The sequence below is a fragment of the Orbicella faveolata genome, unplaced genomic scaffold, assembly GCF_042242905.1.
Source record: "Orbicella faveolata isolate gen_17 unplaced genomic scaffold, um_ofav_v1 contig_3, whole genome shotgun sequence".
NCBI classification, from domain to species: Eukaryota; Metazoa; Cnidaria; class Anthozoa; order Scleractinia; family Merulinidae; genus Orbicella; species Orbicella faveolata.
The window spans coordinates 932501-954976 of NW_028301558.1; the positions used below are offsets into that span (position 1 = coordinate 932501).

At 38.1% G+C, this 22476-nt stretch overlaps 2 protein-coding genes across 3 annotated transcripts in view; both read right to left on the reverse strand.

The window, feature by feature from the left end:
- LOC149105993 (uncharacterized) overlaps positions 1 to 5700 on the reverse strand; it is a 7475-nt gene extending 1775 nt beyond the window's left edge. For both annotated transcript variants that reach the window (XR_016209580.1, XM_089297308.1), the window contains exons 1-4: positions 5584 to 5700; positions 2707 to 2973; positions 582 to 788; positions 140 to 351 (exon numbers count right to left, since the gene is read on the reverse strand). Coding sequence is in view for 1 of the 2 variants with exons in the window: in XM_089297308.1 (XP_089153434.1) it covers positions 145 to 351; positions 582 to 788; positions 2707 to 2775 (483 nt within the window). In the remaining variant the exon portion in view is untranslated. The remainder of the gene's footprint in view (positions 1 to 139; positions 352 to 581; positions 789 to 2706; positions 2974 to 5583) is intronic.
- Positions 5701 to 18864: 13164 nt separating this feature from the next.
- Positions 18865 to 21997, reverse strand: LOC149105994 (uncharacterized). The gene is made up of 2 exons (XM_089298319.1): positions 21884 to 21997; positions 18865 to 21112 (listed from the first exon to the last, which is right to left on the reverse strand). Exons 1-2 carry the CDS (start codon positions 21995 to 21997, stop codon positions 19154 to 19156), a joined length of 2073 nt encoding a protein of 690 aa, XP_089154445.1. The 3' UTR covers positions 18865 to 19153.
- Between the last annotated feature and the right edge of the window lie 479 nt (positions 21998 to 22476).

Genomic DNA, 22476 nt, shown 5'->3' on the forward strand with positions numbered 1-22476 from the left:
TAAATGCTAGTCACAGTGGCAGTCACTCATTGACCTGTGACATCATATATCCTCAGTTCCTAGCCCTGGACACCTTTGGTGTGTTGTTTACTATCACCATCAAAAAATACTGTCACAAGTCTTCTCTATACGCATATACCTTCATCATTGTTGATTAGTATCTCGGTTGAAAAAAGGCGCCTTTGAACGTGCAAGCATCCTGACAACTGTCCTCTTCCTGGCAAAGTCAGTCATTCCACACATCCTCTTCCCAGTGAAAACAAGTGCTTCATCTACAAGTACTTTAAATCCTAAGACATCGCCACACTTCCATTTGGTTAAAGATGTTTTTGGGATAAAGAAATGCTTTGTCTGAAAAAAAAATACAATTACATAGCCAAAATGAGATTGGTTAAACAGTATTAGGCTATAATGAGCAATTCGTCTTACATGTATGTGTGATTAATTCCTGCAGCCTGACTTACATGTAACTCAGGATTGTGTCATTTGTACATTATTTTTCACTCAAGCAAATTATAAGTTATTGCATTTGACATGTTATCCAAAAGTATATAATAAACCAAAACCAAATTAAGCAAGACCTTTTCAGGAACAACGGAACAGCTTTGAACATTCCTGTTGACCACTGCCGTCATCTCTGCCACTTCCTCCTCATTATAATCAACAGCACTGTCTGCCCTCCCTTCATCTTGATCCAGAAGCTGCATGTGCCTGGGCACTACTTTCTCAGAGAAGAGGCTCTCTACTATATTAAGATAGGCTTCTTTCAATTGGAGTTTCCCTAGTATCTACAAGGAAACAAATTTCAAAATTAAGCTCCCTTGCGGTATTTTATTGATGTCAGTCTAAGGTAAAGCTATTACAAATAATTTGCCAAAAGTACATGTTGTAAAATTTTTTTATTTTCTTACTGTTAATGAATAACCCTCTATGACTCAATTCTTAAATACCATGACCACATCTGTAACATATAACTGTTTCCCAGCTAACAGTCTGGGGAGTTTTGAAACCCAGGTTTCATAAATTTCATTCTATATTACTACCATTGATCTCATTCTTAATCTCCATAGCAATGTATGTCTGCTCAACAAAACTGTCTGTACAAAGATCAAGTCACAATCAAAAATATATAGTCTTGTATTTGTAGCCCATCTTCATCTGTTGTCAGTGGTTATAGAGAAACTCAATTTTACAAGTACATTTAATTGTTCCCAATGACTGCCTACTTTCTTGCACGATCACTGGCTTACATGTATTTTTATCATCAGTAGGAGTACAGACTCACAGCTGACATCATCGTGAACAGTTTCAGCGACATTTAGCATATGATTTTGCTTTCTCAATATAGCCAAAAATTGCATCTAAACAGGATTAACAGATAGCTAGCCTGAAGATCAGCTTGTGAATATAATGAATTCAACTGTGAAGTGAAAAAGATTGGGTAAATTATTGTAGTTTGGCATGAAAATTTACCGCAATACAGTAGAACCCTTTTTTTGCTGTGTTCGAGTATTTGATGAAAATAAACTAAACTTGGGAATAATTCAGTATGTTTTCAGGAATTTCCCAGTGGAATAAAGGCCGTGATTCTATGGATCATTTTGGCTTAATTCAATTTAGTTTTTAACTGGTGTTTTCCTCTAGTGAAGCCTCCATTTGACAATTTTGGATTTTGTTAACAGTGAAACCTGTATTAGGCAGACCCCATATTAAGCAGACACCCTCTTTTAAGTGGACACCAGCTTTAATAAGTCCCAAAATTTTTTTCCCACATTTACAGTAATTAAAAATCAACCAGCATTCAGCAGACACCTCTTAATTAAACAGATGCAGACACCAATATTAAGACATTTTGTTGCACAAAACCTGCAGTAAGCGGACACTTAAAGGGCTCATTTTACTTCTAAAGGTTCAGCTGAGACTCCTGTACATTGTTCAGCAATATCGTTTTTAAGCTGAGTGATTATTCCAGATTGATGCAGTGATCAACTGGACATTGTGCTATGAGCAGTCTTAGCTATTCTTTGATGTTACATGCTAAGCTGTGTTACAAAACGGTTAATAATTGACTATTATTGCACAACATACTAGAACCTGTTTTGAGCTGACAGCCTGTGTTAAGCAGACACTAGTAAGGGTGTCTGCCTAGCAATCACTAGAAGGGTGTCCGCCTAATACAGGTTTCACTGTAATGAAAATAAAAAACACAGCAAGCAGATTCTTATGCATCTGTGTTCTTATTGATGATAAATTTGGTCATAAATATTACATTGTCAAAGTTGTATGGATGAAGGCAAGTGGATCTGCAGACTACTTTGACAATGAACTTTATGATGCAATTTACCATTAATAAGAGGACAGATACTTAAAAAACCAGTGTCAATTTGTTAAATTTCACAACTTTTATAAGACCCACATTCATAAATATCACATATTTTTAAAAGTATGGTATGGATTCACATACTTTGCCCTGGCATGGAAACCAGAATTCAAATAACTTCCACTTCTATAATATTACTGACATTTTGATAACACAGACAATAAACTCTACTCCTTAGGTTCAACTAAATTGAAAATTGGAGTACAGATCAAACTCTGAAAAAAAAAAGGAAATTTCTCTTACTGATTCTCTATAGTATTTTCAGAGAACCGAAAACAAAATCAAGATTGTCAGAATTTTGTTGCATTATCTGCCTATATACTTACCTTTCCAGTTGCAAACAAAACAAGAGCATAATTCATTTGGCTCCTCATATCCAGTCTTGTTTCTCCCATGATGTTACATACATCTCTTTAAAAAGTTCATCTTCTCTCATTGTTGCAAAGGAGGATCCCAGCTCTATCAGTGTCCCTACACTGAGAAATGTCCTTTCAAGGACTGGCTGTAATTCAGCTTTTAAACTAAGGCAGTGTTCCAACCTTTGTTTCCCACCAACTTTACTGATAGGAATAACTGCTATTCTTGAAAAAACCCTGGAATGCACATTTCAAAAAGAAACAATCAATTACAAGTACAAAATACTTGATGCACTACACCTGAAACTGAGAATGCAATTCTCTTGGAATGATGGTTACCTATATGCAAAACTGTGTAATTGATAAACTGGTAAATAATTATCCATGTTGCAGTTATGCAACTTTAACATACTAATAACAAAACTTGTAATTATATATACAAATTTATACCAAAAAATATCTTACCGTATTCATCTATACAGGTGATACTCTGAATCTCCACAGACAAGCAGTGGTGATTAAATTTTTTCAAAATGAAATGATTTAGAAAAAGAGGAACAAACATTCCATCCTGTGCAAAATCATGATAATAACAATCACATTCTAACTGGCTGCGGTACTACTACAGTGCAGCTCAGATATATCTGAACCAAAAAATACGCATAATTCGCATCAGCCCAATACGCGTATGTGCGTATACATACATATATACGCACATACGCGTATGCATATACACATAATTATACAGTATATACGCATATGCCTGATTAGTACATGTATGTATGAGCTAACCTATTGTTTTTTTCTTTTCTTAACAGGTCATTGTTGTTTTCAATGGCTTGACAGCTTGCCCCAGAGCAAGAAAGAGTTTTCTTTATTTTGAACACATGTATACAGTATATGCACATATGCCTTCAGACGACTTATTAGCAAAATGTAAGCTCAAACTAACATTTTGCAATTGGGCACTTGACACAAAATTAACTGACTGAATATTAATTAAAAGAGAGAGTATTTTGCCGTTAAATCATATATTTACTGTTTTTTTGTCAAATAGAACCGGGGATACACGCTTCAGCAATTTCATCTTCATGGAGCAAACACAACCGAAAGATAACATTTTTTTGACGCAAAGTGAACAAGGGTCCAAGCAAGCAACTTGGAGACGTGTGCTGAAACACCCAACTTTTCCTTGAAGAAAATTAAAAATAACAAAATGTGAGCAGCGCACCATAGAAACTTCGAGTATTTTACCATTTGAATGAACGGTTTGTGTCAGATACATGTACATGTATAATGGGAGATATCATTTTTCCACAAGGTCTTCGGAATATTTCAAAGTAGCCTTCAAACAGTAAACATCTCGCAAGCGACTTGCCGACGCATGCTGAAACACAGAACTTTTCCCTGAAGAAAAAAAATAACTAGATGTGAGCAGCGCGCCATAGCAACTTTGGTAAACATTTCTTTGGCTAAAGAAGGATTATTTCACAGTTTAAATGAACCAGAGATATCATTTTTTCAAAAAGGATCCTCAGAACGGTTCAGACAATAAACATTTTGCAAATGACTTGCCAATGCGTGTCGAAACACAGAACGTTTTCTTGCAGAAAAAATAACTAAACATGAGCAGCGCACCATAGAAACTTGGATAAACAATTTTTTCGTCAAGGAAAGAGTATTTTACCATTTGAATAAATGATCTGTGTCAAATATAACCAGAGATTTTATTTTTTTGACTAGGATCTTCAGAACACTTAATTCAGACAAAGAAACATTTGCAAACAACTTGCCGACACGTGCTGAAACATAGATCTTTACTTGTAAAAACATAGAGTTCACGTGTTAAAATAGGGAGTTCAAGAGACTGCTTCAATTTTCTTCCCATTTTTGGTAGCTAAAGATCATGCAAGTGTTAATAAACGGTAGTTTGTCAGCGAATTTGCGAAGTGATTGAAAACTCAAAATATAATAGCTTTCATTGATTGGCATGATGTTTTAACAATATGCAAATTTCGCTTTGAAGCATTTTCATTCCCAGAAATATAATGTCCTTTGTTTGACTAACAATGCTTCACATAAAGAAACCTATGGGAATGCATAACAAAGAGACATATATGCACGTATATACGTGTATATGTGGGCATATACACGCACATATGTGCGCGTATTGACGTACGCGTATATGCAAAATATGGTCGTATAAAATGCGTATGCGTAGTTTGCAGATATCTGAGCTGCACTGTAATTTGGGGTACCTAACTAACCTAGCAAGAAATCAGGCAGGCTCCTAAGTGCATACAACTATATTGGAAGTAATATACTAGGCTAAATAAAAATACATATGATTAAACAAGGGTAAATAGATTATGATGAAACATTCAAAAGTTTTAGTGGCAATGGATAAAATATAGTGCTAGCAATTATAACTGATCTGTTGTTTCTGGTTGTTTCTAGCTATAATTAGTACACTAGTACAATTTGTTAGTTTGATAACATTGGCTAACATGTACGGTCAACGGCCTTAAACCAGCTTACACGTAAACTATCACGATGTAGCAGGATGTATCCTGCTACATCGCTGCCAGTCATTAGCAGATAGCAGACTGAAGTTTGAATTAATAGTGTTGGCAGATAAGGTTACTTCTGAACTGGGTGGGGTTAAGATTAATTTCTGTGTGATTGTTCTTGGATAAAACGTATTTTACTACACAGATGTTTTACACACAGTGTAAGCTTATATATTAAAGCTAATAGTTTGCAACAACTACATGTACGTATAAATGTACATTTAAGTAAAGTGAGTTATTTTTTTTAAATAAAGAGATGATCAGGTCATTGCTGTACCTTCTACAACTCTAAAACATGGTATGTGGTGATACTGGAATGAAGTTTCCTAGCGCATTCGCGACACAAAAACGTTTGAGGCCCACAGTAACGGCATCTTATTGCAGTTGAAGTTTTCAGGCACTAAATACAAACTGCCCCAGTTGGAAGGGAAGATTTCTCAATGGCAACATAACCAAGGCGATCTCTGATCTTAGTCCACTTTATCTCTTGCTGTATTCGGCGATTTTCATGAGTAGTAAACGCTCCTCCACTACTCTGACGGCCTAAGGACAAAGAAATAGCTTGCCTTCTTGAACCCCTTCTGTCAAGGAAAGTAGCTTTGAAAGAAACAGCCTTTCAACGCTTCAGGATTAGGGGAAAAAACTACCCCATAAGTAGAAATTCGTCCGCCATGTTGGATTTAGATTGGGAAATTTTAAGCTAAACGAGGATTGGTCAGATTTCTAGTACGTCCCTTTCCATTGTCAGAAACCGCTGTCAAACGAGACTGTACTCGCAACCACTCGGTGTAGGCCTACTCCTGAGGAGGTTAGTCCGAATGTGTTCAAATATTCAATTTGCGGAAGACGCGGGAGTTTTTAAATCAAGTAAGCTACAGTTATTTCATCGTGCTTTTGACCAAAGATGTTGCTCATGTTTAGTTTACGGTCAGTTGAAGGAAGTCTAGCTTTGATATCTATGTTTAACCAGGTCACTACAGTAGCTGTCGCTGTTTTACAACCCTAGCTTGAATTGAAAGGCCCAAGTTGTGCATGCTATTTCACGGTAAGATCACAAAATGTTTTTAATTGTGCAGGTTATGGTTATGAACAAGTAAAATCTGGATATGGGCTTTATGAGCAGTGCTTCATTCCACTGAAAATTATGGTCACAAGATCAACTTGTGAGCTAGGCCCTTCGGTATATACTTGAGCGAACTACAAACTATAAATTTAGTCTTACTGAAGTATCCATCATACCTCAATAGAAAGTAGATATTTGTTTGGTCGGTTCTTGATTTTTTCCCCAAAGTTCCTTTTTCTCTTGCAGCATTTCATCGCTGTTGCTCGCATTTTGGTGGATTTGCAAAATATTCTTTCCTGCCTCGAGTGTGTTTATTGTCCATTGTTCACTGATAGTTAGATTGTTTGATATTGCATTATATTAGTGTACTTAACAGGTAGTGGATGCTGCCTGTAAGTTAGCATGTATAGAACCATATGTCGTGGAACAGAATAATTTTTTGTGGATAAGATACAGCAATAAAGAGGGGTGAGGCGTTGTGTGACACCTAGTCACAAAAGAGATAGGTGAAGGTGAATGAAGAGGGTTAGCAGAAGAAAGGAAATTAAATAGCCCCCAAAAATGGAATAGCAAAATTGTGTTTTGTTGTCTTGCTCTTGTTCTGAAAAAGAATGAAAAAAATTACCAACAGGGCTCTACACTCAACCTCGTTCCCAGGGTCTCTCATCTTACCGCTCCCTGGAGTGAGTGAAGAGAGACCCTGGTTGGCCATGTTGCAAGAAGAAATGGAAATTATCAGTTGAGCGGAGTCGTTTGATTATGTTACAGCATTTTTAGAGGTCACAGGTCTGCATGGTTTCCGCTGTTAAGTGCACGTCGCTTCTCAGAGTTTGACACCTCTGTAATTTGCCATGCCGTGCTTATACTTTGTTTAGGTTCATTTCTATTGCAAGATATGTTTTAAGGCTCTAAGTATTGGCTCTCCAGGGACAAAGATGAAAATATTCCACGAAGATATTGCTTACTTGCATTCGATATTGTGACACCGCAGGTGACGCCGGGCCCGGCTATTTGATTAGAACTGTTTGCAAAGTGCGTTGCACGAATATCATATTTATCTTCATCCAGCTTTTCTTCAGAGACTGTCGTAGCTTTACTTTGGGAAAGTTATACGTTTTCCTGGAGACATTCTTATGTTTTTTGCACCAATTTGATCGTGTGCATTCAGAGGAGAAACAACAAGTACTACGGGATGAAATTGTGCTGCTCGACGCCCACAGTTGAAATATGAATGGCTTTCCATAAATCCAGTGGGTAAGACGGCAACACTGAAAATCACGACCACTAAATTGCCTGAGACAGACTTGCTTAACCTTTAGGTAAACGTTGGAGTAGATATTATTGGAAATTTCAGCCTGAAAGCTAAGTATTGATAAACGCCGTAGATAATGGCAGTCGCAGGGCAATACTTTGAATTCGACAAAGCTCAACGCAACAAATTGCTGATTACAGAGGACCCCTCCCTGATGTTCTCAATTGTCAAAGTGGGATGTGACCAGACCCAGCCAGGGTCTCTCATCGCTCGCTCCAGAGGGCGGTAAGATTAGAGACCCTGGGAACGAGGTTGCTCTACACTAGATTTTCAACTTACTAGCTTAGTGGCTAGTGACACCTTATGTTACTAGTCAAATAAAAATAATTAACTAGCCAAGTGTTGACGTTGGCTGGGTAAAACAACAGCAGAATTACTAGTAAGACTTGAAAGCACAATGCAAGCGACTCTCTTTAATACCTATTGTTGGTAATTACTTTGTGTGTAAACCAGCTCCAATCGATTCATGGGAGACTCTTGCCAGTGACAGGAGTGCGTGGAAAACAAATTGCACCAAAGCCCTACGAGAGGGAGAAAAGCTTCTGCACATCACAGCGGATACCAGGAGAGAACGTCAGAAGGCCAGGGCCCTTGCTCCATCCACTGATTCCACTTATGTCTGTGGTTCTTGTCATTGCATCCGCCGATCACAAATCGGACTCCAAAGCCATCTCAGAAAATGTTTAAGGAAATGTACAATTACTAACACATGCTAAAATTATGGACTAGATTGTCCAATAATGCCAATACTACTACTAAACCAGTTCCAATAAAAGACTTTCAGAACTCTGTTTTTCTTTGAGACTTCCTTGTAAAAAATATCGATATCCCAAGACGTCATTGTAAAAACTGTCAAGGCCTCCTCACTCTCTTCACAGACAGGAGCTGTAGAATTCAAACTGTTTCAAAAGCAGCATTAGTGGAATTTGACTAATAATAAATGTCAAAGGAAATAAATCTTTCTCACATAATTATTTCTGCAGTAGTAATTTTTGTCAGTATGGACACAATGACAAATCACTTATGTTGTTATGCTAAAGAAAATGTTATCCCTTTGCAGTTCTGTACGATTTTGTGCATGATTTTCTCAGTTCAAGATGCTCAAGTGTATCTCTTGCAGGAACTACAGTGCAAGGATTTTCTGGCTGTGATGAAGGAAAATCATCCATGCATTGAGGAAAAGTACCAGGTGATGAAATGACACATCTTGATGAAGAGGTAGCTAACAGCAATTGCGTGAACTGAGGAGGATTCAGGTTGTCTGCCCAAAGGTGTCACAGCAACAAAGATGCTACACATGCACCCCTGCCCACACACGCCAACCTTTGTCTCCAACCATGCACTCCAGTGTTGCACCATCACCACAGCTGCATTGCCTCCACGTTTGCTGCTGTAACACCTTTGTGCAAAAGCATGGTGAATCCTCTCCACCTCATGTCACTGGTGTAAGCTACTTCTTTGTCGAGGTGTGTCAGTTCATTGCTTGAGACTAACCCAAAGCAGCTAGTGGAAATCAGAAACCTACTAGCCACAGGGCTCGACATTAATGGTAGACACCTCGCCACAGACTAGGAGACATTTTGTTTTGACCAGTAGGTTTCTGATTTCCACTAGCCACTTTGGCTAGTAAACAAAATGAAATTTGCCAAACTAGTTGCTGTCTTCCTCAATGAAGACAAACACTAACACTTTTCTCGGAAACAAGGTAAGAATTTCATTGTGGTGTTATCATGTTTACTTTTCGTTGTTTGGTACTTGAAAGGGTATAAAAACTGAGCATGTTGTTATGTTGAAAGAAATATTTGACAAACAAGACAGCATTTTCTGAAAGGATACATCAATGTTCTTTTCTTGTTACAAATTAGTAGCACAAAACATGAGCACCCTGATAAAATCATGTACAAAATCGTGCAGAACTGTAAAGGGATAACATTTCATTTAGCGTAACAACATACAGGTGATTTGTTGTTGTTTCCATACTGACAGAACTTACCACTGCAGAAATAATTACGTGAGAAAGATTTATTTCCTTTGACCTTTATTAGCAGTCAAATTTTGCTAATGCTGCCTTTGAAACAGTTTGAATTCTACAGCTCCTGTCTGTGAAGAGACTGAAGAAGTCTCGACAGTTTTTACAATGACGTCTTGGGGTCTGGATATTTTTACAAGCAGGTATCAAAGAGTCCTTAAAGTCTTTTCAGGAAAATCACTGGATTTTTCTTTGTGATCTGTTGGCTTGAGAGATTTGATGTGAGGAAAACATGAGGCCATTGAACAAAATTAAAACCAGTGCAATTCGGTCATAAATTGGTTCGCCCTTGTGTTTAACATGACCAGTCAAGCGTGACACAAGGTGTGCCAACTGTATGTCAACTGGTCAAGAGGTTTCAGATGCAAAATTGCATTGTGTATTTTTTCCTTTAAAATTAATTCCATAATGTATTAAAGAGAGTCGCTTGCATTGTGTTTTCAAGTCTTGCTAGTGATTCTGCTGTTATTGCACCCAGTCAACATCAACACTTGGCTAGCAATTTTTTTTTGTTTAGTGACATATAAGTTGTCACTAGCCACCAGGCCAGTAAGTTGAAAAAATAGCGCCCAGCTCTGTAGCCAAAACTTAATTCCTACTCTAGCCTGTGGCAAGTTGGCTACCATTAGTGTCGAGCCCTGACCAAATTAACAGGATAAAGCAAAACAAACGTCTAACCATAGGAAGAGAATACATTAAGAGTTCACTGGTTACTCTATTGAGAATGAGCCAGGCAGCAAAAAGAGAAACAATTGTAGTCTATATACATTGCTTACTGGTAAGCCCTAAGTTCGCTCACTGCTTCTAATAATCAACTACATGTATCAAGGCAGGCTAAATTTGGCTACTTGAATATCAAATTTAATATATGGCATGTCACTGAGATGTTTTGTCAGAATTCTTCTCAAGTTAAAGGAGTTATCGCAAGTGTGCACTGTGAGCAATTACTTTTTGGCAATGTTGGGAAGGGGTGGTGGGCCGGCCGGGGGTTGTAGGTTGGGGTGGTGAGTTGATGGCCTAATGGTTAGTTAGTTGGACTTTGGATCAATACGTCCAACATGGAGCCCAAGCTGGGGTTGCTGTGTCATGTTCTCAGGCACGACACCTTACCCTTGCAATGCCTTTCTCCGCCCACGAGTGTAATGGTACTGGCCAATTTGTTAGGGCAACCTGACAATTGCTGGGGGTCACCTGCAATGGACTAGCATCCCATCCAAGGGGAGAAGCAACACTCCTAGACACTTCATGTTACAGAAACTGGAGGGGAGCACTCGTGCTGATGATCCATCTGGCTTCTCTGTTCCCTTGGGAATGGAACAGACTTTCGTGCCCTGTAGCCAGGGAAGACATCACTGGAATGTACCCATTCTTAGCCACAAAGACTGGCAGGGGGATTTGGTGTCCTGTGTGAAACAAACCTTTCACCATTTAAGTCCAACACCCTTTACTGGATATACCATGAAACGTTTAAGTGAGGGAAGGAAAGGGCATTTGTTAACATGCACTTTTAGCAAGCAGTTATGCAACAGACGACTGGAAATGTGAAATGGCAGATTGGGACCAGGGCAGTTGTGGATTGTGTAATGGGGTGGGAAATCAGGGAATGGTACCCCTTGAGTCTTGTGGTACAGACAGGTTGATTCAGGAGTCCACAGTGAAGGAGAATTCCTCAGTAGTGATTTGGTTAGCACATGTTATTGTGGTCACCAAGGTTAGAATTCAGACCTCTGAATGAGTCTTTTTGTTATAGGAAAAAGATAGGTTATAAAACAACAGTTATTCGTGCTTGATATTCAGATGACACACCTTATTTGGATGATGCGCAGCTTCTGATTGGCTGTTGAAAATTGGGAAAATGATGTATTGCATGCTTGGTTGGGATGATGTCACATGTTTTATACTATAACAGAGCAGCAGATGGGGTGGAAAGAAAGTCATGGTTGGTGATCCTTTTATCATTTCAGAGACATCTCCATCCTTTTGGCATTCAGCTCAAGATGTTTGAGTGTGTTCTTGCGGGAACTACAGTGCAGGGATTTTCTAGTTGTGATGAAGCATTATCTTCCATGTATTTAGGAGAAGTCTCAAGCAATGAAGTGACACACCTCGACAAAGAAGTAGCTTACATCAGTCACATGAGGTGGGGAGGATTCACCATGCTTTTGCACAAAGGTGTTACAGCAGCAAAGGTGGAGGCAATGCAGATGTGGTGATGGCGCGGCACTGGAGTGCATGGTTGGAGGCAAAGTTTGGCGCGCGTGGGCAGGGGTGCATGTGCGGCATCTTTGTTGCTGTGACACCTTTGGGCAGATAACCTGAATCCTCCTCAGTTCATGCGATTGCTGTTAGCCACCTCTTCATCAAGATGTGTCATTTCATCACCTGGTACTTTTTCTGAATGCATGGATGATTTTGCTTCATCACAGCCAGAAAATCCTTGCACTGTAGTTCCTGCAAGATATACACTTGAGCATCTTGAACTGAATGCCTGAAGGACAGAAATGTCACTGACATGAAGGAAAGATCCGCCACCATGTCTTACTCTCCACCCCACCTACTGCCATTATGGCTTGGAACATGTAACATTATTTCTACTGGGCATGGAATGCATTATTCTCCCAATTTTCAACAAATATCAAAAGCTGAGTTTCATCCCTATCAGATGTGGCATTTAAATATCAAAAGGAATAACTGTTGTTACAAAGGCTGCCTGTCTTTTTTCTATAATAAGAAATGGCTCCTTCAGAAATCTGAATAGTGGCCTTGGTTACCACAACACCACATGCCAACCACATCACCACTGGGGGATCATCCTTCATTGTGGGTTCTTGAATCAACTTGCCTGTACAGCCGCACTCGAGGAGCATCACTCTCCGATGTCCTCTCCTCATTCCATGATCCACCATTACCCTGGTCCCAAGCTGTCATTTTACATTTCCAGCCGTCTGCAGTGTAGCTGTCTGTTTGAAATGCATATTAACCAATGTCCTTTTCCCTCCCTCACTTGAACGTTTTGTTGGTACATCCAGTCAAGGGGGTTAAACTTTTATGGGAAAAGGTTTGCTTTAAACAGGAAATCAAATCCCTCGTCTGGTCTTTGCGGCTCGGAATGAGAACACTCTAGTGATTATTTCACCGGCTGCAGGGTAGGGAACTCTGTTCCACCCCTTCGGGATATGGATGAGCCAGATGGCTCATCAGTGCTGGTGCTTACCTTTGGTCTCTGCAACATGAAATGCCCAGGGGTATTGCCACTCTCTTTATGGATGGGATTCTAGTCTATCACAGGTTACCCCTTGTTTTTGTCAGGTTGCTCCTACAATCGGTCAGTACCATTTTCACTCCTTGGAGGGGAGAGGTACTGGGAGAGTCAAGTGTCTTGCTCGAGAACATGACACAGCAACTCTGGCTTGGGCTCCATTTTGGACCTATTGATCCAGAGTCCAACTGATTTACCATTAGGCCATCAGCTCCTACCCCCGCACAACCTCCCACTACCCCTTCCCAACATTGGCAAAAAAGTTATTGTCAACAGTGCACACTTGTGATGTCAACTTTAAATCATGAAGAATTCTGATTCAACATCTCAAAGGCAGACCATACATCAATTTGGATATTCGAGCAGCCAAATTTAAGCTGGCTAGATACATGTACATGTAGTTGACTGATGCTAGCAGCTGGCAATGAATTGACTTAGGACTTACTGGTAGGTAACGCTTAAGTATAGTCCTTTCCCACCTTTTCCAGTTAATTTGTCTGGTACAGTTTATACCTTATAATGGGACTTTGGCTTGGGAAGCATTAATGGATATGGAAAAGACAAAATTTATAAGTTGGCCAGACTACCACAGGCTATTTTAAGGGAACGTCCATAGATAATAAAGAGTCTCCAAGCAGCTTTGCTGGTCAAACCTAAAATTTTATATTATAAATAACTTTTAAGCAAACTTCCCTTCATTGGGTGGATTTAAGTTTGGGATAGCAATGAGAAACAGAAAACCTCTAAATTAGTAAAACTTGAAGTTGTGCATCCAGATTGGCATGTATTGGTATGGTGGATACTTCGCTCATAATTAATTTTAAGTCTGTTCTTGATCAGATTGATCATCTAAAATGGTGATAAGAGTGAGGAGTTTAATATGAAATCGAAGGTCTGTAGTGACTGGATCTTAAAGAGCTCATGTAACTCTCATGACTTGTAATTTAATACCAAGCAGAATTTTGCAAGACTCAAAAGCAAGATGTCGAAGTCAACATATTTTGTCAGTGTCTAATCTTCCAACACATGCGAAAGAAAATGGCCAGCCTTTCAACCTGTTTAGGTCCAGCTTTGAAATGAAAAAAGTGAGGAAAGAAGTCAGGATGGATAACCCCACCTTCCCCTTCCTCTGCTCTAATTTTATTGCAGAATATATTTGTGATTGTGACAAATGTTAATGTACTTTGCATTTTTAGCATGGAACATGAAACTTAATATGAAATATTCTTGGAGGTATTTTAAAACAGGCATGATTCATGACAACTATATGGGAAACTACTTGAGAAATTCAACTGCATAGGATGGGATCAGTGATGATGTTATTAGAAAACTGCAAGTGGCGATGGAGCTTGTGGAGTTTCAGGACAGCACAACAGCGTCAAGTTGATGCAAAATGAATCACCAGCCCTGCGTGTTGTCGGAATGCAGAGTGTGAATACTTGGTTTGGTTTAAGTTGCTTGAGGTAGATTACAGTACATTCAAAGTGCATTGTATGATCAAGTTAATGTTGTCAGTCTTGTTCATTTGCTTATTCTTTGGTAAGAAGGTTTAAGGGGTTTATTTCAACACCTGCAGTGCACCAGGTGCTAAAATTTTCCCCTTTACTTGATCATGCAACAAAAAGCTAACTGTTGCTTTAAAAAGGCAGAAACAGCTGTTTACAAGTGTCTTTGTAAGGATTAGATGATATAAATTCCCCATAATCTTTTTTTATATTTTAATTTTTATAGAGAGACGATAGAGTATTGATTTGAAAATAATATACTCTATCATCCAGTTTAACATTTCATGCTCTGAGCAATCAGGGATGGTTAGACCAAATAGTCTAAAGCTGTGAAAAGTCCTCTGGAAGGCAGGGATCACACAGAGTGCGCAGATGTACATGTACACATAACCACACATTGTATGCTTGAATGCATGAATGTAAGGCCTCAATATAAGAAATGGTATGTTTCAACTAAGTGGAAAAACAGCAATCTTACATCATGCCTTTTCGTCTCAAAAGAAATTTTGAGACAAAAAGAATTTGAAAATTACTCTGCAAGAACAAAATTCTACTGAAGATTAGTCATGGTAGATGAGCAGACCTCCAGCTCCCCTCTTATGCAAATCCTATGGTCTCAACAACTTTTCATTAAAGAAGATTATAAAGCATCGCATGTTTAACCCAAAGGATCTACAACAAAGGGCAGAATTATATCTATGGCTTCCTGGGTTTTATTTATGTTAGTGTCACTCACCTCTTGAATATGTCAAGCTTCAATCTGGTTTCAGAAGGGACGAGAGGCAGCAAATTTGTGTATTAGTAGCAGTGATCAAGGAATTTTTGCCTTCAAAAGCACCAGAACTGTGAATTTGAAGTTATGAATATTGCTATCTTAACTGATGCAGATCAGGAACACCCTGAAAAGATTCTGTATTCCTCAGTTAAGCAACCATTTTATGCCACAGAAACATGTTATTTTAAGGGGTCAAGTTTCAGAACAACTCGCATTAATATCGATCGAATTAATGTTAATCCTAATGATTATTATAATCCAGCAATGGATTATTATAATCCAGTAATAGATCATTATAATCCAGTAATAGATTATTATAATCCTTTACTGAGGTTCGAGCCATGCCTTAATTAATCAGGATTAATATTAATCTTATGTAAGATTAATATTAATCTGATAAATATCAATCCTACATAGGATTCCTATTAATCCTTTGTGGCATTAATATTATTCCTACCTAGGATTAATCTTTGACCAAAGCTTCTGAAGATTGACATCATTTAACAATCTAAGGCATCCTTATCACTATCTCTTGGCAATTTGTTAAATAATGGTATCAATCGCTTTACATAACTATATAAGCTGTGGAAATATTTCGTTCATATGACACAGACTTGGCAGCACAAATTTGCACAAGTCTGTTAATAAAGAAAATATTCTATTCCAACCACAATGGATATGCTTCTTGTGCTAGTAGTTTGTGAAGAAAACTCTTTTATGTTGTTACACTCAGTCAACTTTTGCAATCTTTATTAATGGTTATGATATTTTAGTAGCAGAAGTTGGCAGTTGTGTCAGCTCTGCTGGTAATACAGTACAGTTGCAACTGACTTTTTTGCAGGGCCATGAAAATTCTTAATGTAGAATAGAATAAAGATCTTGAGTAACTTAAAAAATAACAAAGTGAAATGGATGTCAGTACGCACGTCATCAAAGGAAATCTGTGAATCCCTTCCAGTTATTGCTGAAAGACTTAGCCTTTCTGAGTTGGATCCATAGAGATTGCCATTTCCTTGGGAGCATTTCATAAAATGGACCGTCTACGTATATACTGGACTTAGAGTAGGAGTTTGTGATGAAGGACAGGGTTTCAGGATTGATGTCATAGAAGGGGCTATTGTTGCTGGTTGGTTAGCTGGTGAGGTCCACGAGCGCGCCTGACTTACTGAAGAGTTGCCGCCAATCTCAGCTGTACGGAAGAACCCTAGCATTATGTTGGCAAGTGACCTTGCTGATAATATATCCTGTATGCGTTGATAATGATACTTTATACATGTCTTGTTATTCACTGTAATGAGAATGTTGCCACTTCTAACCTGGGACAATGATGCCAACTGTTCAACTGCTTCAACAGTCCATAAAATTTGTATCTAGAGAAACATATAGCTTTCTTGAAGTAAAGCTACAGCATCTCCGAAGAAAACCATTCGAGGACAAATAGTATGATTTCTGTGATAAGGATGTACCTACTGCTTGCAAACAGTTCTTATCACAGCCTGGCCCGGCATCATAATATATAATGCAAGTAAGTAAAATGTTCATGGAAAGCTTTGTATTTTGTCCCTTGAAAGCAAACATGTAGAGACTTCAAACAAATCTTGCAATAAAAATGAGTCTAAACAATGCGTAAGTACATGACAAACGCTAAAGGCAAAAAATACGCATTTGGGTACAATGGGAGTTGTGCAGGCCTGTCGCAACTTTTTAATTTCTGAGATTAATATTAATCCAAATGATATTAATAATCTAATCCTTCCAATTTTTTTGCCTTGCCTTAATCTATTACTGAATTATAATAATCTATTATTATTATAATCCATGGATTAATATTAATCCGAGTTGTCCTGAAGTTTTGATGAATTCAACAATCAAGCTGAACATGAGGTTATTGATTGATTATGATGTGAGTGGGTCAGCTGGCAGAATCCTGTGAATTTGAGGACCTGTGTGAAAGTTTAATCATGAGATATTAGTTATTGGCTTTCAAGATTCCAGTATTAAGAGAACAGCCAGTCTCTGCCTCACCACTATGCATACTGCACACCGTGTCCATTGTAATGTTGGGATGTCACCATTTCATGCCCCCTTACTGATGGCTGAAATGGTAGTGCACAGGTCTACGCACACAAGTGGTTTGGACATACAGCCTGATCTAATCTCGGTTAGGTTGTTTTGTTTCATGCCTTATTGGGTATTTGATCCAGACTGAGGGCAAGTCACTTTCCCTTTACTATATAACATTGGACTTGGTTGGTCGACTGGACAGTCTGATATATTTTGAGATGGTGCTGCCATTGGTTCAGAGGCTGTTTCTGTTATGCTCTCCTGTGTTGGATTACCCAGGGTGTTTAGCTGAGAAGCTTGGGGTTTGGAGGAGAGCAGCACAGGCACAGGATTACTGTGGGTAGTATGTCAACAGTCAGTTGCTTCATGAAGACCATGGAAAGAGAGCATATATTGTTGGGGACATTGCTGGAGGCAAAGCTGCTTTTTAGATATCTTTTTAATCATTTTATCTTTTATTAATTGTAACACTTGATATGCATTTTTATCAAATGAATAAAGACATTATGATTATTACTATTATTATTACTGTTGGAGGTAACTCTTTGACATTTATTTTGTAATTGTAGGTTGTGGACCTAGGACTTCTTCTTGTTCTAGATCTGTAAACTTTGCACCAATTAAAGGGCTCGTGTAACACTAGAAAGTACAATACAAATATACAAATTAATAGAAGTAACAAGATGAAAGAGTAAAACAAAGCAATGACAAATGATTAGTCACAAACAGAAGTAAATAGGCACCCTGCAAGGAAGTAAGTGAGGTTGGCCATAATTGAAAACTTCCTTGAAGTTACAAACATGAATGAAGGGAAGAAAAGCAACACCAATATAATAGTAAGATAGTAAAAATCATATGCAAGCGTTTTGCAAAAGTAAAATTATATAAATACCTAAATGAACTTCAAGTTCATTTTTGAAAGCTGAGAAATTGCCTGCTATAACGACAAGTGGTTGGTTGTTCTATGACTCAATTATCCTGGTAAAGAATGCCGAGTAATATTATATACATTAACCTTCCTGCCCTCAACGTTCAGCTTTTACAGAATGATTTGCTTTTGTTGACTTTAATTCAAAAACATCGTTTGAGTTGAGATGACTTCAACAGAAAACAACAAACTGCAGCATGCTGAAACATACAGGGGCAATTCCATGTGAGAATGTGAAAAATCCAGATTTTTAAAAAGTGGTTGGACTTAAAATCATACCCTGTACTATGTTGTTGACAAGTTACAGTACATAGAAAAATAAGTTTCAGTTTGCTTGTGATAGCAACACATTCAGGGGGGGTCTCCAAAGTAAGTGTTTATTTTTTAATAATAAACAATAGGTGAGAGACAAATTTTTAACTTGCTATATAAAACTTGGAAATGATTTGTGTCTACAAACAGTTATATCAGAAGAAATACCTCAAAGGAGTTAATACATAAAAAATATAAATTTCACCCTGAACTTTTTTTAAAAAATAGTTCTTAACAAAGTAAATTTTGTTACGGATGTTACGTAACGTCCGTAACGTTAACACAATCTTTTTCCATTCTTAAAATAACTATTTAAAAGATTTCAAAGATATTTCTGCCACAAAGCTAAATATTCTTTAGAAACACTTTGGTAAAAAGCAGTCCCTGAAAAACTGCAACATTTTCCAAATAATGGTAACAAAACTTTGTTACGGACGTTACGTTACGGACGTTACAATTCTTGAAGCTTACATTTGAAAAAGTCTCAAGAACCCAAACATTACACTCAAAGACAATTTGTCTTTTTAAACATTAACTTGTTGCACCTAACATCAATGGAATTAGTATTCTGGTTAAACAGTTATTTCTCTTGATAGTTTTTCAAACTTTCTTGTGTTTCCTTATAACTTTGAAAAGTTTTTCCACGGCAGGCAGCTCTGGAATTTCAAAAGGCCCACTGATAAATTGGGGAACAGTTACTGGATCAGAAAAAATGTTTGAAAAGTGGACTGTGTCCACGTCATCTCGTCTAGGCCAATGGAAAGTACTGGCACTATTTCTGTGCAGGAACTTGAATTCTACAAAACTGCCACTTTTCTTCATTACTCTCCCAAAATAATAGGTTTTGACGTAATCAACTGCATAGTATTCCCCTGGTTGAATAGTTGGTGGTGGAATTGGGCAAAGGCTTTTCTGGTGCAACTCTTGGATCATCAGTTGCCTGTATGCCAGAACCTCAATTTTAGGGATCATCACAGATCTTGTAGCCACACATCTTGCATATAGGCAACTGAAAATTCCACAGTCATAGGTATTATTCTGTTCTGGAATCTCATCAGGCTTGTTTGAATAGAAAGACCACTGGCTGACATCAGTCGACCGGTCAGCTTTCAAAAGAAGTGACACCATCATTTCCACTCGCTTTAAGACAGTTGGCTTAACAAACTGACCTGGCAAGCTGTCGAGCACTATGATACACATTTCCTGAGGAAACATCACTCCAAGGAACCAATGTTCACCCTCAGTATCATTGCAGGGAAAGAAAACTGCATCTTGTTTGAAAAGGTCATCTTTGTCTGTCAGAGGATCTTTCAGGGTCTGCCTTTGCACCAGCTTTTCAAATTCTTCCCATCGAAAAATTTCCACTTTAACACCCTTTTGAGCACTTTCAGCCTTGACTAGCTGTAGATATGCATCAACAATAAAATTTGTAACCCACTTTGATTCATCTTCTACAGCTTTTCCTTCGAGCTCTTTCAAGTCCCTTATGTCAATTAAGGGATCACCCTTAAAGTCAATGGCTTCACTAATAATTAGCCCTGTCATTAGACTGCTGAATGGAGGAATTTGGAATTCAGTGCAGTGGTCATTAAGAATTGCCCTGATGTGGTCAGGCAAGCCTTGCTGTATCTGAATAATAATTTCCTTTTCATCAGTCATAGGTGTGTCAGCTGGTAATGTAGCATATGTGCACAATGGCGTGTCATCTTCATCATCAGCAACATCACCATCACTACCTCCATCGCCACTACTCTCTTCATCCTCACTGTCCCCACTGTTGTTACAGGAACCGTCACTGACTTCAGATCTGGTTATTTCATTGACTGAGTCACGACAGGTTTCTTCAGCATCATTTGATCGTTCAATCTCATGAAGAACAGATAGCTGACTTGAATAAAGGAGACAATGTACTTGACCATTCTCTGCTGGTGCTATGCAGTGGACCTTGCTAATTCCTGGGATAGCTGTGGCTTTTTGAAAGCATTTGTCCAGTACAAGACCACTGCCTAATTCATCAATATCCTTCTTAAGACATAGTTGAATGTTGATTGATTTGCAGAATTGTGCTGCAACGTTTGCAAAGGATTTTGCGTCCTGCACATTTGCCACTTTCCTCGTGGACACTGCAGTCCACACCATCCTTTTTACTGTTCCTCCCAAGCCATCAACCACTCCTTTGCCATGGGAAGTGGCAAAAAAGTGCCACTTTATTTTTAGTCCCTTTCTCTGAAGAGTATGGTAGAAGCCAGCCATGTACCTGTTTTTAAATTGGGAGGTGGGCCCATCAGAAAAGATGTCGACAACTTTAACCTGTGGAAAATTTTTCTTGACAAAATTGTTTACCACAATATCCATAAAAACAGTAACTGATTTCTTGTCATGGTCGAGGTCATCACTGACTATAACATGTGAACTGCACTTTGTGTTGTCATCCGAATCTTTAGTCCAAATTGCAACAGTAAAGAGTGTAACCTGTTGCTGACTCCAATGCGCTGCTTGAACTTCGTCTTGATGCTGACAGGTATAATTTTCAGCAAAATCAACTTGGACAAGATGTATCTATACATGAATGTAGTGTCCTTCATACTGTGTTGGGACATTTCACGCCTTTAACATAAAGTACTAACCAGTTTGATTTATAAAATGTTAAATACAAGCCTTTTTAAACTTATATGTCCAAAAAACTGTGGCCAACAATACAAAAAAGCTGATTTATTGTGTGCATTTTATAATAATTCACACAGTGTAACGTCCGTAACATTGGCTGTAACATCCGTAACGTTAAAGTTCACATAGCATTATATAATTGCGAAAGCCAGTTTAAATTAAATTATGCTTTTTGGTTCACACAACTACTATACTTCAAATATTTGGAGCAGTTCATGCAATAAGCCCTGACACTTCACAGGAATTTTCCATTAATACCAGTGCTCTGGCTCATGTGGTTGTTTTTTATGTAACGTCCATAACGGTGTGTTTTTTGCTCTATTTTAAAATATAGGCCAGTCAAGTGGAAAACTTTTATAACTCAATTAATGCGTCAGCAGGCACAAACATGATCAGCAATGTAACATTGGACAATCTCTTCCTATCCTTTGCCTGTGCTAGATTAAAGTTTCAAAAATGACTCTGAATGTAACGTCCGTAACTGTGGAAATGCCCACAGTCACATTTTTTTTGCAAATCAAGTGTGAAAAATATTTCTCAACAGGCTGATGTTGACAGAAACTTTGGCTAAGTCTTGCACCTTACATGGCTGCTTGATTGGAACATACAATTTTATTCCCCTTCAGGTCCATCATTTGTGTACCTGATTTATCTATCTCCTACAATCAGCCCACCCTCAGCTTTTTCAGCCATGCCCAAGTCAAAGGTCTGTTGCATTAATGTGTGCATAATTCCTCTCTTGCACTCAAGAGGTGAAGCCAGCTTGACTTTGGACATAAAACGTTGTCCAGTGGATCTTAAAATTGCAACTGCACCAGGGACTGTTAGGGAATGTTATTCAGTAATCAGCTTTTAGGGCTGCCTTTGGTAGATGAAATAGCTGTTTTAAACACTGCCAATAGATTACAATTGTTGTTGGCAATGAGAGATCCTGGTGTAATGAGATGATACAAAGCTAAATATGCTAAAGTCATAATTAAACTGAAATAGTTGTCTTTATGAAATATTGTATGCAGTAGACAATATTATGTTATATTCATCAAGAAATAGTTTGTTTCACAGCTTTCGTGAAAACACCCTGAAAAGAACAAGCCATTTATAGGAATCAGTTGGTACAAACCGGTACACATAACAATTAAAATGAAATGAAATAATTTCCACAATAATGATATGATGACAAATTACTGGTATATAATAATGAAAGGTGCATAGAAGAAACATCACTCAATTATTTTCATGCAAATGAAAATAATTTA